Source organism: Capricornis sumatraensis, chromosome 13 (genome assembly GCF_032405125.1).
Source record: "Capricornis sumatraensis isolate serow.1 chromosome 13, serow.2, whole genome shotgun sequence".
In the NCBI taxonomy this organism is placed as follows: domain Eukaryota; kingdom Metazoa; phylum Chordata; class Mammalia; order Artiodactyla; family Bovidae; genus Capricornis; species Capricornis sumatraensis.
In genome coordinates this window covers 1,136,812-1,152,054 of record NC_091081.1, presented here as the reverse complement: position 1 = coordinate 1,152,054, position 15,243 = coordinate 1,136,812, and the positions used below count along the sequence as shown (strand labels likewise).

Genomic DNA, 15,243 nt, shown 5'->3' with positions numbered 1-15,243 from the left:
TCGGATACGACTGAGTGACTTTCACTCCAAATGGTTCATGCTAGAAAACTTATTCTGTCTCTTTAAAGCATTGCTATTTGATTGGCCAACATTCCAGAAATATATAAAATATTCCATCAGTGGCATTTTCTAAAATATTTCACTTTATTTGTTGTTGTTCAGTCACTAAGTCATGTCCTACTCTTTGTGACCCTATGGACTGCAGCATGCCAGGCTTCTCTGTTCTCTATACTCTCTCAAAGAATGTAATATATCAAAGAATATCTCAAAGAATATAATATATCAAGTTATAAAGCACCAGTCTAGTGCCTACATACTCTCTACTTGACCAGCCAAATCTTGTCTGTAAAAGATGCAGTTATGAAAAATAGTTTTCACTCATCTCCTTAACTATAACTATTATGGCTTTATACCAACATCTCACCTGATTTTAGTGTGGCATACACTATGCCAAAGCCTTTGACTGTGTGGATCACAATAAACTGTGGAAAATTCTGAAAGAGATGGGAATACCAGACCACCTAACCTGTCTCTTGAGAAACCTATATGCAGGTCAGGAAGCAACAGTTAGAACTGGACATGGAACAACAGACTGGTTCCAAATAGGAAAAGGAGTACGTCAAGGCTGTATATTGTCACCCTGCTTATTTAACTTATATGCAGAGTACACTGTGAGAAACGCTGGGCTGGAAGAAGCGCAAGCTGGAACAAAGATTGCCGGGAGAAATATCAATAACCTCAAATATGCAGATGACACCACCTTTATGGCAGAACTTGAGGAAGAATTAAAAAGCCTCTTGATGAAAGTGAAAGAGGAGAGTGAAAAAGTTGGCTTAAAGCTCAACATTCAGAAAACTAAGAACATGGCATCCGGTCCCATCACTTTGTGGCAAACAGATGGGGAAACAGTGGACACAGTGGCTGACTTTATTTTTCTGGGCTCCAAAATCACGGCAGATGGTGACTGCAGCCCTGAAATTAAAAGACGCTTACTCCTTGGAAGGAAAGTTATGACCAACCTAGGCAGCATGTTAAAAAGCAGAGACATTACTTTGCCAACAAAGGTCTGTCTAGTCAAGGCTATGGTTTTTCCGGTGGTCATGTATGGTTGTGAGAGTAGGACTATAAAGAAAGCTGAGCGCCAAAGAATTGATGCTTTTGAACCTGTGGTGTTGGAGACTCTTGAGAGTCCCTTGGACTGCAAGGAGATCCAACCAGTCCATCCTAAAGCTTGGAAGGACTGATGTTGAAGCTGAAACTTCAGTACTTTGGCCACCTGATGTGAAGAGCTGGCTCATTGGAAAAGACCCTGATGCTGGGAGGGATTGGGGGCAGGAGGAGAAGGGGACGACAGAGGATGAGATGGCTGGATGGCATCACTGACTCGGTGGACATGCGTTTGGATGGACTCTGGGAGTTGGTGATGGACAGGGAGGCCTGGCGTGCTGCGGTTCATGGGGTCACAAAGAGTCAGACACGACTGAGCGACTGAACTGAACACTATACCAAAAATCCCTGGTACCACTGCTTAAACTTAATCATAAGTTTAAGGCAAGCTTATTAGTGATTTGGCTGACTTTTCCACAGTTAAGAATTAGAAAACTCAGTAAAGACATTATTTTAATGTGAGCTTTTCCTCCAGGTTCCCTCATTAGGAAGGAACACGTTTATCCTAAACTAACTGCTGGGTAATAATGATAATAACTTACCCTGTTACCCTGTTTCCAATAAGCTTGCCTCTTGGAAAAAAAGCAGCTCCTGTATTTATATATTTAAAATATGACTGAATCACTTTTAAAATCAGTGGATTTTATCAAGCAAACATAGTTCATAGATCATGAAGGCCATTCCAGGTAGAGGACATGCAAAGATGCATTACATGAAGATCATAAGTACTTGGAAATCACAGAGGAAATGTCTTAGTATATAAGTACCATTTTTCTTGAAACATTAATAACATGTGTTTTCTGCATATATGATAGAACATTTGATATTTTTACCATTGGTTTTAAATAAATTAATAGCTAAACTGAAAAAAACATGGCTGATTCACAAACATATGCAGAAAGGAGAATAATTTTTAAGGGGCAGCTCAGTACCTCCCTGGTAGCTTAGACAGTAAAGCGTCTGTCTACAATGCAGGAGACCCGGGTTCAATCCCTGGGTTGGGAAGATCCCCTGGAGAAGGAAATGGCAATCCACTCCAGTATTATTGCCTGGAAAATCGCATGGAGAGAGGAGCCTGGTAGGCTACAGTCCATGGGGTCACAAAGAGTCGGACACGACTGAGCGACTTCACTTTCACTTTCTTTCAGTACAGAAAGCACCAATTGCTACATCTTCGAGAATTTCCTAGAGGACTTAAGGACCTGGGCATGAGATGTCATAAATTCCTACAAAGTATCAGTCGCTCCGTCGTGTCCAGCTTTTTGTGTCCTCAGGGATTATATGGCCTGCCAGGCTCTTCTGTCCATGGAATTTTCTAGGCAAGAATACTGGAATGGGTTGTCATTTCCTTCTCCAGGGGATCTTTCCGACCCAGGGATCGGAACTTCTCCTACATTGCAGATTCTTTACCATCTGAGCCACCAGGGAAACCTAAATGCCTGAAACACCTGGCTCTAATCTGATGAAAACTCTACCACTATCTCCTTCACTGCAGAAGTCAGGTCACATCCAGCCCTGATCCCAGTCCCCAGCCTCCCTTAAGTCTGTCCTCCCATGCAGCCCCAGACTTGCACTCAGCCCGTGTTTGCCCACCTAGCCCAAGGGGCGCTCAGGAAACTGACTGCAGCTCAGCTTCCTGGATCTAACATCTCACAACTCACTCTGGTCTAACCTGACACCCAAGATTCTAACCTCTGGCCTCTCTTTCCCTACAGGGGCCATGGGCCTCCCCTCCTATTTTTTCAGAACTCCCATTGAGACCTCTTGCACGTTGGTCATACTGAAGAGTCTTGGCCCAATTCCTGGTCCTCCTCCATCCTCTCCTATTGCTTCCAACAACCTAAGAATGTTGCAAAATAATGTTATCTCTTGGCATTCTGACCATGGACTTGGGAGGCAGGCCATCCAGTGGAACCATGGGGAAGTTATTTAGCCTCCCATACCTCAGTTTTCTCATCGGCAAAATGGAAGCAATAACAGTCTCCTATCTCCAAGGGCTTTTGTGAAAATTAAATTAAAATATTTGTAAAACAGGGTAAGTTATTATCATTATTACACAGCAGTTAGTTTAGGATAAACATGCCCCTTCATAATGAGGGAACCTGGAAGAAAAGCTCACATTAAAATGATGTCTATACTGAGTTTTCTCATTCTTAACTGTGGAAAAGTTAGCCAAATCACTAACAAGCTTGCCTCTATTGGCATTTAAAAAAGGTAGGATGGAAAGTGTCCATTCAATTTATAGATTATATTGAACAAGCAGTTTCCTATAATTTTCACCAATTTCCTCATCAGTTTGATGGACAGCAGGTACCCCAAACTGTGCAGAATGATAAACTCAGCCACACAGAGATGTTACTTCTTCTTGTTTAGTCACTAAATCATGTCCAGTTGTTCTGTGACCCCATGGACTGTAGCTCACCAGGCTCTTCTGTGCATGTGATTTCCTAGGCAGGTATACTGGAGTGGGTTGCCATTTCCTTCCCCAGGGCATCTTTCTGACCCAGGGATTAAACCAGCATCTCCTGTATTGGCAGGCGGATTCTCTACCCCTGAGCCACCTAGATCTTGCTAGAGGTCCCCTAATGGAAGCGCAAAGCTGAAACTCTGACTCTGGGTGGCTAGCTTTTAGAGTATTGGGAAAAAATCAAGTTTACATTGTTAAAAATGCCTCACAACTTTCCATTTTCTCCTAAGTACGGACATTAAGAGTATGGATTCTGGGGCCAGACAGTGAGTTCAGACCCCAGGTCTGCCACTCACCTGCTAAGTGACCTAACAAGTTAGGCAATTTTTCTGTGCCAGATTTTTACAGACTTTCATCTGTAAAAAGAGGAGGACAATAACCATACTGACTGTGACCAGTAAGTAAAATATTATGTAAGGTGCTTAGAACACTGCCTGCCACATTTGTAAGCATCAACCGATGTTAATTATTATTAGTAATAACTTGTAGACACAGAGCATCTGTGTGTCTGCAAACAGCATCAGCCTCCCTAGGGAGCCAGGGCAGAGTTATCATGTTTTCCATGTGGCCAGGAGGGGGCCCCATACTCACTCTTCCCTCCTAGCCCCCAGCTACTTCGAATGTTAAAAGCCCCCTCCACGTGATGCCACACGTGTTCACTACATACAGACTTTCTCCACTGAACACGGACTTCCCTGGGAGGAAAGGCCTGACTTCCTGCTGCCTCAGCATGGGAACTGACCCTGGCTCCTAAGAGATACTCCAGACATGTGGAATGCCTCAATGAATACTCATTTCTTCAGATTTTTGTTGTTGTTCAGTCACTAAGTCGTGTCCACCTCTTTGTGACCCCATGAACTGCAGCACACCAGCCTTGCCTGTCCTTCACCATCAGATTTTTAAGTGACATTAAATTTCCAATCCCTTATGAAAATATAAGCCCCTCCAGGATCAAACTCCTTTAACAAACATCTTAGCAGCAGTCAGTGAGCCTGGAGCTGAGGACAAGTAGTGACAGCTGTTAACACTTCTAGCACATTCCACACCATCTCATGTCACAATCACACAGCAAAGACAAAATCTGTCCATTTTGAAATACAGTCTAGAGTCAACTCTGACCCAAAACAAACCAAAAACAGAAGCAAATGCATTTTTACAAAAAAAAGTATATTTCTAAAATGCTTACCTTGCCTCATAAAAGAAAGGGCTTTTTCTTTTAAATTCTCAGTCAATTGTTTCTTTTTAGTCAGATAATCCAAAACATAAATATTTGGAGCAAAATTTATCATGTTCTGTTCACCACAGCCATAAGGCATCCGAATCAGGGAGTCCAAGCCATTGATGGAAGAACCAAGAATATCTCCTGAAAGCACAAGATATTTATCAAGGTCAGCAAATCCCCAATAACCATACCTCCTAGTGGCAAAGAGAGCAGAAGGCGCCCAGCACTGAAGCACTATGACTGTCTCACTGCCAGGAACACAGCAGAAACTTTACATCAGGCTTTTAGGAAGATTGGTCAAATAAATGATTATACAATGGTACTGAACTTGTAGATTATGCAACAATTAGGAGACTTTTAGCTCAAAGATACAGCACATATAAGCAAACTGTAAGTTTTTTTTTTTTAATTTCTAACCAAAATGTCAGGATTTGCATTAGGAAATCATCATTCTTACACAGGGAAGTAAAGTTTTACTATTAGTATTCTTCACATAAATAGAACTTTATTTTGACTTCCTTACTAATACACTATACAATCTTGAGAAATGACGTTCTAAGGACAGGGCTTGTGGTATTTTTCAATGTGCTTTATTTTCAACAACAAAGTAAAACTAACTGGTATATATGTTTCAGTGAATCTCAGGATCAAAACGGGTTAAAAGTACTTTTCAAAGTTAATAATGTAAAGTTAAACAAAACACACTCTTACCCACATTCCTCTACCTACATTCTAACACCATGACTCTAGAAAATAAGTAAAAATTTAGAAATGTAAAGGCTGAGTTCTAATTTTGACCTCACTATGGTTGAACTGTGCAGGGAAGAACATTTGTCAGTGTGGTTTACTTTAAAAACGTCACCATTCCAAGTCCAAATACCTATTAAAAACTTGCTCCTAGAAAAATGAATCCAAATAAGAGAGGAAGACTTTCACATGGGTAGGCTGCAGTCATGCAAGAGTACCATGTCTTAAACTTTAGATGTTAACTCAGAGAAGTAAACACCAGTGCAGGTTTTGTTTCTTATTATTACCACTCCTGCACATTATGCTTTTAATAGTCAAAGTGAACATAAACTTGGACTTTTAATATTCAAAGAAGCAAGCCAATATTCACCAAGTAAAACACAAATAGGTTTTTTAATAGAAAATAAAAAACCAAACAGGTCTTTTAAAATAAATACTATATAAAAATAAAACTTGAAAAAAACATTACTTTAAGTCAAACTTTAAAATTAAACTTCAGAATAGTCAACAATCACAGGCAGATTCATTCCAACATAAGGAAAGATGGTACACACTCAAACTTCAAGGCTCTTGGGGGGAAGGGATAGTTAGGGAGTTTGGGGATGAACATATGTGAAAGTGAAATTGCTCAGTCGTGTCCGACTCTGCGACCCCATGGACTGTAGCCTACCAGGCTCCTCCCTCCATGGGATTCTCCAGGCAAGAGTACTGGAGTGGGTTGCCATTGCCTTCTCCAGATATATACACTGCTTTATTATAAATGGATAACCAACAGGGACCTACTGTATAGCACATGGAACTCTGCTCAATGTTATGTGGCAGCCGGGATGGGATGGGAGTTTGGGGGAGAATGGATGCATGTATATGTATGGCTGAGTACCTTCACTGTTCACCCGAAACTACCACAACACTGTTAACTGGCTATGAAAAAAAGTGAAAGCCGCTCATGAGGGAATCAATTCCTAGGCAGGTTGATAAGAAGGCCAGGGTCCCCAAGGAGGAGAAAGGGGTCTGGGGCTCTCAAGGAGGAGATAGGGGTCTGAAATTCTCAAGGAGGAAAGGACAAACATTTTCTCCTACATTCCTTAGTAAGGATTATATAACAATAATATATCCTGCTTGAGGACATGTTTCTCCTTCCTGAAAATCTTCTAAATCTTCTGTTATCTTAAAATGTATATTATGGGAGTGAGTCTAGTAAGATGTTTGCAACCTTGAGACATTCTTTTGATTTACTGTAATAACCAATTTAAAAAGTATTTAACTCCCTTGCTAACACTAGCAAGGGGGGCATTCTCCGTTCCCCTTCCGATGTCTATGTTAGAAGCTTTCCCTGTTCTTTTTCACTTTAGTAAAACTCTGCTACACAAAAGCTCTTGAGTGATCAAGCCTGGTCCCTGGTCCCAAAGTTAAATCTTCTTCGGAGATGACAAATCCGACACCGTTCACCATAAGCTATCATTCAGTCATGTCTGACTCTTTCCGACACCATGGACTGTATGGTCTATGGAATTCTCCAGGCCAGAATACTGGAGTGGGTAGCCTTTACCCCAATACAAAATAAAAAGTTTAAAAAGAAAAAACTTCAAAGCTCTTCCCTCTGTAGGTGTGCCCACATGCCATACCATCTCCCAGCACCCCACCACTGTGGGAGGTGCTTAAGCACAATGTATTCTCCTTAACAGAGAGTTGATTTATTTCTTTTTAAGAATTATATCTAAGCTCCCCAAAAAGCCCTCTCTAGAGGGACTGATTGAAGTAATAATAAAAAGCACTACACCTGCAGGTGAGATTCAAAAGAACCTCTGAAAAAGTGCCTTAGGTCTTGAAACCTCAAAGACCTAACAAATTATTTAGATGTCATTAATCGAAACATTTCCAATACCTGGGCTACCTGATGCAAAGAGCCGACTCGTTGGAAAAGACCCTGATGCTGGGAAAGATTAAGGGCAGGAGGAGAAGGGGGCAACAGAGGATGAGATGGTTGGATAGCATCATCAACTCAAGTTTGAGCAAACTCCAGGAGATAGTGAAGGACAAGGAAGTCTGGCATGCTGCAGTCCATGGGGTCACAAAGTCGGACACGACTGAGCGACTGAACAACAACAAAATCTAAACATTTCTTTCAGTTATTTGTAAAGCACAACTATACAAATAAGCCATTTCTGTGAAAGTTCTAATGGTTGAAAGTCCTTTGGGGTTACCAAGGCAACTAGGAGAAGGAGACTAAGTCAGTGGGTAGCTTCGAACGGTACAGGGTACTTGTGTTCTGCACAGAGAACCGCTCGAGGCAGTGGTCCTCAGCTTCTGGTTGTCAGAAGCACTAGCAGAACCTTTCCAAAACATGCATGCCCTAGCCATAGCCCAAGGGAGTCTCACTGAGTAGACTGGGAGTGGAACCCGGACATTTGCGTATTTTCAAAGCTCCACAGAAGGCTGTGATATTCACCAGTGACTGAGAGCCACAAAGGCAGAACAACTCCTCCCTCCAGCCACACAATACTGTGGCCTGGCTACTCAAACAGTGGACTGCTCACCAGAAACATCAGCAACACCTGGGAACCTGTTAGAAATGCAGAACGCCTACTGAGCCAGAATCCGCCTTCACACAGAGTCCCCAGAAGATCCATGTGCGCCTTGAAGACTGAGAAGAACTGGTCCAGACACACATCTTACCTGCCCTTTTACTGTAATCAGTGGTTGGCAGCAACTAAAACTTTTTACAACTCCTTCTTGTTTAATTAGGATTAAATAAGAAAATATACCTAAAAAGGACCTACTGTATATTACAGGCAACTATATTCAATTTCTTGTAATAAACTATAATGGAACAGGATGTGAAATATATATATATATATACACATATGTATAACTGAATCACTTTACTGTTTCCCCAAAACACGGTCAATCAACTGTACTTCAATTTAAATAATTTATTAAAAAAGAAAATGCATGGACAAATAAATGAGAAATGTGTATTACCATATACAAATAAACCAGTAGTGAGGGTGATATACTCTGTTCTTACCAATTGCAGTGATCTGAACCCTCTCACTGCCACTCACTGTATGAGGAGGAAAGGAGAAACTCAGTGTTTTCAGGGTAGTTTGTAGCGAGCTGTCAGTCAAATCTAGCAAGATGGATTGTGAATACGATTTTTCTATTCCTTCAGCCTGTTGATAAAAAGTAACACAATTAACATGGTCTCTATTCCTCTGTTTAGAGAAAACTATAGGCAGATAACAGAGAAGGCGATGGCACCCCACTCCAGTACTCTTGCCTGGAATATCCCATGGACAGAGAAGAGCCTGGTGGGCTGCAGTCCCTGGGTTCACTAGGAGTCAGGCACTACTGAGCAACTTCACTTTCACTTTTCACTTTCATGCATTGGAGAAGGAAATGGCAACCCACTCCAGTGTTCTTGCCTGGAGAATCTCAGGGACAGGGGAGCCTGGTGGGATGCCGTGTATGGGGTTGCACAGAGTCGGACACAACTGAAGCGACTTAGCAGCAGCAGCAGCAGCATAGGCAGATAATGAGTTAATCCTCTGGCCTGTGTATGGTTAGATAAGTACCTACAAGGTCTTGATTCTTGGTTCAAACTCGTTAATAAATGTTTACTTTCTCTTTAAATTAGAGAAAATAGTTCACAGAATGGCAATGGAAATGATAAAGGAGAAGATAAAAAGGGGATGAGAAACCCTCTGAATAGGTCCTTTTATAATTCAAAGACAGAGATTAAATACCTTGTCCAAAGGCACCCTTGACAGAGCTCGGATGAAACCCAGGGCTGCCTCCCTCCAGAACACAAGTGCTTATCCACTATGCTGAGTTGCCTATTTGTGCATCCTGTCTTCTCCGAAAAAAAACCTACAAAACCTATTCTACCTGTACTGAGGAATTCCAAAATTCAAAATCTATATATCAACTTGACACAATTTAACAGGATTCCAAAGTCACACAGAGTGTAAATATAACCTGCTTTAAAATCATACTATAAATTTGAATAAGACGTTGGCAATTACCTCCAATTGCATGATATATTTTTACATTTAGATAAGAAAAACATTAGGCATTCCTGGAGGGTGGAGAAGATGTCCTACTACGTTTTGAAAACAAATTTAACCATGAGAAAAACCATCTTCTGCTTCCTTTTCAATTATGTATTTCCATTTCATTTTAGACTTCAAGTATTTACCTTCACTAAAATCCTCTGGGTGACGGCATCAGAAGCAGCAGGTGAAACAGCTGTGACCGTGATGGGCACTTCCCCCAGACGTGTTGGCCTGACCGGGAAAAGAACAGTTGCCCCATCCTCACTGGGAACCAGAATGGTCTGTTGGTGTCCCGTGGCATTTATTTCATTCGAAGCCATTAAAATATCAAATGCATCACTTTTCTCAATGATTACCTTAACCTGAAAGAAAAAAAAAGTCATCAAAGGTTCTGTATAATAAATTGCTCCTCAGTAAAATGCTGCTTTGTGCATACATGCTAAGTCACTTCAGTCGACTCTTTGCGATCCTATGGACTGCAGCCCACCAGGCTCCTCTGTCCATGGGACTCTGCAGGCAAGAATACTGGAGTGGGTTGCCATACCCTTTTAAATGCGGTTAAATCTGTGAGGCCCAAGACTAGAGAAAAATGAGACAGAAAGGTTCAGCCAAGAAGAGCGTGTAGAGGTAACAAGAAAAACCTAGTGCTTTCACTCTTTATCCACCTACCTCAAGACAAGTGGGGAAATGGCCTTCTTCAAGTCTAACATTAAACTCCCACTAACATTAAATTCTCTCATTTTCTGAGAGCTGGGTTATTTCATGTCGTGGTACTACCACCAGCCTTACTCAGCTGTGTCATCCTGGGACACTAGTCCCATTAGAAAAACCTGAGGCAAACAGGATGAAATGTTATTACACTCATTGAGAATCTCTGCTAAAATTATTCCAAGAAGAGTATGACTCAGACACTAGTCCTGAAGCACATGTTGGCTGTAAACTTTCGTAGACTACATCAAGTTGCCAGGCTCACCAAGAAGAGCATTTCTCTGGATCTTAGACTTTACGAATTGTTTTTCCCACTTATTTTCTCATCTGTTTCTCAAAATATTTCTTTTTGTTGATTTTTATTTTTACTTTATTTTACTTTACAATACTGTATTGGTTTTGGCATACATTGACATGAATCCGCCACGGGTGTACATGAGCTCCCAAACATGAACCTCCCTCCCACCTCCCACAGATGAGTAAACTGCAGTTAAGTTACTTGTCATTAAGTGGGCAAGATGGATACCGAATCTGGGCATTCTGACTCCAGATCTTTTGCTCTTTACACTATAAAGAGAAAATTAAAAAGTAAAATTAGAAAATAAAAACCAGTTTATTCTCTAGACATAGTGCTTAAAGAGACGATGGTAGTGAGGTTAATTACAATCCCTAGTCTGGGGGTGGGGGTGGTGTGGGAATCATTTCATTAGCACCACTATGGGCACAATACAAACAGTGGACCTACCCCTGCCTTACAGGGAACTGATTGGCTGAGGGGACACCAGACCATGACTCAAAAATCAAAGCCTTGGAAACAGAATACATTAACACAGGGAGCTCAACCCAGTGCCCTGTGATAACCCAGAGGGGTGGGATGGCGGGGGGTGGGGAGGGTCCAAGAGAGAGGGGACACAGGTATACCCATGGCTGATTCATGCTGCTGTAAGGCAGAAACCAACACAACACTGTAAAGCAATTATCCTCCCTTTAAAAATAGATTAAAAAAAAAAAAAAACATAAAATATTGTACGAATATGGGGACCGCAAGCCTAACAGCATGAGTGAGACTCCTCAAGGAAGACACCTTAGTTCCAAACCAGTCCTTGAAAGGAATAAATTCTCGCCAGTTGCAGTGGGCACTCAATGGCAGTGTGAAGTGGCAAGACATTCTCCGTGTGGGAGTAGAGCACGGGGGAAATGTGGGGAGAAAGGGCAGGAAAGAGGAAGAGATGTCAAGAAATGAAGTTGTGGGACTAAAGCAAAGAACCCGCACTAGAAATTAAGGGGAAAACGCCCAGACATGCCAGCAATATCCTTCAACATTAATAAGCTTAAGAAATGGTGGCAAAGTACGGCTATTTTCAATATTCCAGAAATGCATACAATTTGTAGATGCCCAAACACTACATAACCCAATGCCAGCACGTTTTCTTCATTTTTTCCTGACATGTAAATGATGAACAAACTTTTTAGCACATTACCTCAGTGGCATCTTTCAAATAATTGAATATGGTTACTTCCAAAGCAAATTCTTCACCTCTGATGACAGAGTATGGAAGATTCAAAAAAATGAAAAATGGTTGGAAGGCTTGGAGCTGGAAGGAACACAATGAATACAGATTTTATTTAAGTCCAGAGCTTCACACTTTACACACTTAAATCTCACAAAACCTATGACACTTATTAGTAGCTTCACATAGAAATGTCCTCTTGCCTACCAACAGAAAACAGCAACCTATCCTAAATAAACAGGGGCATACTGCTGTGATTTATAACACAGTAATCACTATATTTTATGACACTCCTTCTAGGAACCAGGGACTTTATACAAATTATTTCATCACACCTATGCAGGCAGGTGTTATGGTCATATTTTACAGGAAAAAAACCTGAAGCTCAGCCACCTCTGTAACTGGTATAAGAGCACACTGGAAAGTGCAAGAGCCAGAACTGGACCCCGCCGTATCTGAGGCCATCGCCAAGCTCCTCTTCCACTACTCTGCCATGCCGATTCCATCATTCTGCTTTTAAAGCCACTGCCCAAATGAAACAGCATCTGTCTTAGGCTCCTATGAAAAGTAAATGATCTTTTGCCTACTACCCTATGGACTGTAGCCCGCCAGGCTCCTCTGTCCATGGAATTCTCCAGGCAAGAATACGGGAGTGGGCAGCCATTCCCTTCTCTAGATCTTCCCGACTCAGGGATCCAACTGGGGTCTCTTGGAGTGCAGGCAGATTCTTTACTGTCTGAGCTACCAGGGAAGCCCAGCATATGAACACATACATATATGTTGGTCACCGAAACTCTGATAGTGTTGGCCAAGCTTCTCACTGGCAGCAGTGAATTCTTTCTTAGAAGTTTATTTGGAAATCTGTGGCAGTCTCAGATTGTCACAAAGAGTGCTCTTGGCACTTAGCAGGGAAGGTCTGCATGCTCTGGACGGTCCCAGACAATGAAGAATTGTCCTGTGTTCCTTATGATTCTTAAATGTCCTTTCATGTAGATAAAGCACCTGGTTATAACACCTGGACTTACAACCTAAGTACAACACATGTATAAACCCAAAGCATCTATCAATATACAACTATTTTGTAAATCAAGAGGAAACTGCCCTTTGTTTTGTAACTTTACCAAAACTTCTTCACTATTTCAAAACTTTACATCACCACAGGCAGCACCACTCGAGGTTTTCGCATTGCTAAAACAATACATGTATATCAAATTGTATTTTGCAGCTGTTGCACACAAGGTGATTCTATGTACCACATAAATATTCAAATATGTTACTAAGCCTTCCTGTGCAACTATGCCTGGCCACTTACATACTAAAAAGCATATTATTTTATTATACATTACTTTCCTTTTATTTCTCCTTGGTACTTCACTTAGGACATCTTACTGATTATTTTACTTGAATATGAAGGTATATTAAATTTTCTATGCATTTCATTTGCATAGATGGTTGAGGGACAAAACAAAATATGTTTTTAAAAACCAGCTTCAGATATGGCAGCGCTAAAAGCTACTGGTCTAAGACCAATCACAGTCATTATATTCCTCTTGTCAGTGATGGTTTAGGAAGTGACACGGGATATAATTTGACCAAAGAGTTGTGAAGGAATGTTTGCTAGGGGACATTCTGAGTTCTACTCATCTTTAAAGAGGGCATTCTTTCTCTTCTGGCCTTTGGAAGTGACTGGACTCAGTCAACAATAAACTGACTATCCAAATCTCAATACAGAGCTAGCACAGTTGACAGTTTAATACAGTTCACACTTGAAGGTGTAAAACAGATAAAAAAACAAAAAGGAAACACCAAGAAATCTCCAAACTATGATCAACATCACAAGCAATCACTGTTTAAAAATCCATTGAGGAGCTGACACTCTCTTCGCTTCGTGGCATTGTACCATCTATAAGCAGCTCTTTGGTATACTACCTCCACTGGAGCAGGTGTTAGTCCAAGACCTAAATCCTCAGAGATCACAAAAGCAGTTGCAACCCAAGAAGTGATAGAATCAGGCACAGTAACTTCGAAGTCTTGGTAAATCCTAGAACTGAAGTCAAGGTAAACATAAAAGTCACAAAACCAAGAACAAACACACTTCAAAACAGGCCAACATAACCTAAACCATGTTTTGGAAGAATTTTCATGTTTTGGGAAATTTTAATTTTCCAAATAATATACATATCTAGATTTTTTTAATGATTTAAGCATAAAATAATACATTCCAAGTTCTCAAGGAACAGGTCATAATAAGGTCATAACACTGCAAACTGATCCATATGCCAATAAAAATCTTTCTATAATATTTATATCTGTAAGACAAGCATCATTTTCAAAAATTTTATATAGATACTAACTACACTTTTCCAAATTTAACTCCCGTTTGTCTCTCTCAATATGCATAAATATTTCCCTCTGTATTCTTGTCAATGCTGTTATTTGTTTTTGGAGGTGTGACTCGTGTCTTATTTCAAGTTTCCATAAATAGCTGACTCACAATATATGCAGATTTCATGATTTACTTGTTGAGTCATCGTGCCATTAGCACAGAGTTTGTTAGCTAAACTGAATTCTTTTCAATACCCACACCTCTTCTGCCTGTGGCTCACAGGGATGTTTAATGGGGCACCACAAGGCAGAAGGAACAATCGTGAGCGCTTCCCACCCCAAGCAACAAAGGAACTCCCAGCAGTCTTCCCCCAGTGAGAACCATGCGACTTCAGGGAAATTAACATCACTCTTCTTCAGAAAAGGCCTGTCTTCTCCTTGAGGATACTCTTACTGTCACAATTTGCATACAGCTTTATTAAATACTATGCATGTGTGTGTTCAGTTGCTCAGCCGTGTTCAACTCTCTGTGACCCCACAGACTATAGCCCACCAGGCTCCTCCATCCAAAGGATTTTCCAGGCAAGAATAGTGGAGTGCGTTGCCATTTTCTTCTCCAATTAAATACTATATTTAGATACAATTAATATCATTCTTTAAAAACCCTTGATCTATTTAGTTCTTTATCACACTATGTTTATACTGAAACATTAGAAAGAGGGCAAAACTTACTTAAAACTAAGACCAAACAAAATATATTCAGACAAAGAACTTTAATCCATACCCCATGTTGGTGTCTAGCCAAATCCAAGTTTCTGGAAAATGCTTTCTCACACGTGGACTGCTACCCAGAGAAAAGTCATGAAGATCTACCAAGTAGCCTTCATTTTCATCCACAAACCTCTCAGCCAACTCTACGCTGTCATCTACAAGTAAGCATTGACAACTGTTAGGGGAAAGTCACAGTAGATAATGTTCATAAACCTAGTCCACAGAATTACAGCATCTCTCAGCTGACAAGGCCCTTACAGTTTATCTTCT

At 40.9% G+C, this 15,243-nt stretch overlaps 1 protein-coding gene across 1 annotated transcript in view; it reads right to left on the bottom strand.

Moving 5' to 3' along the window:
* CD109 (CD109 molecule) overlaps positions 1-15,243 on the bottom strand; it is a 134,933-nt gene that overhangs the window by 26,595 nt on the left and 93,095 nt on the right. The window contains exons 18-23 of the mRNA XM_068985506.1: positions 14,987-15,128; positions 13,807-13,924; positions 11,848-11,961; positions 9,802-10,020; positions 8,632-8,776; positions 4,821-4,997 (exon numbers count right to left, since the gene is read on the bottom strand). Coding sequence (XP_068841607.1) covers positions 4,821-4,997; positions 8,632-8,776; positions 9,802-10,020; positions 11,848-11,961; positions 13,807-13,924; positions 14,987-15,128 — 915 coding nt within the window. The remainder of the gene's footprint in view (positions 1-4,820; positions 4,998-8,631; positions 8,777-9,801; positions 10,021-11,847; positions 11,962-13,806; positions 13,925-14,986; positions 15,129-15,243) is intronic.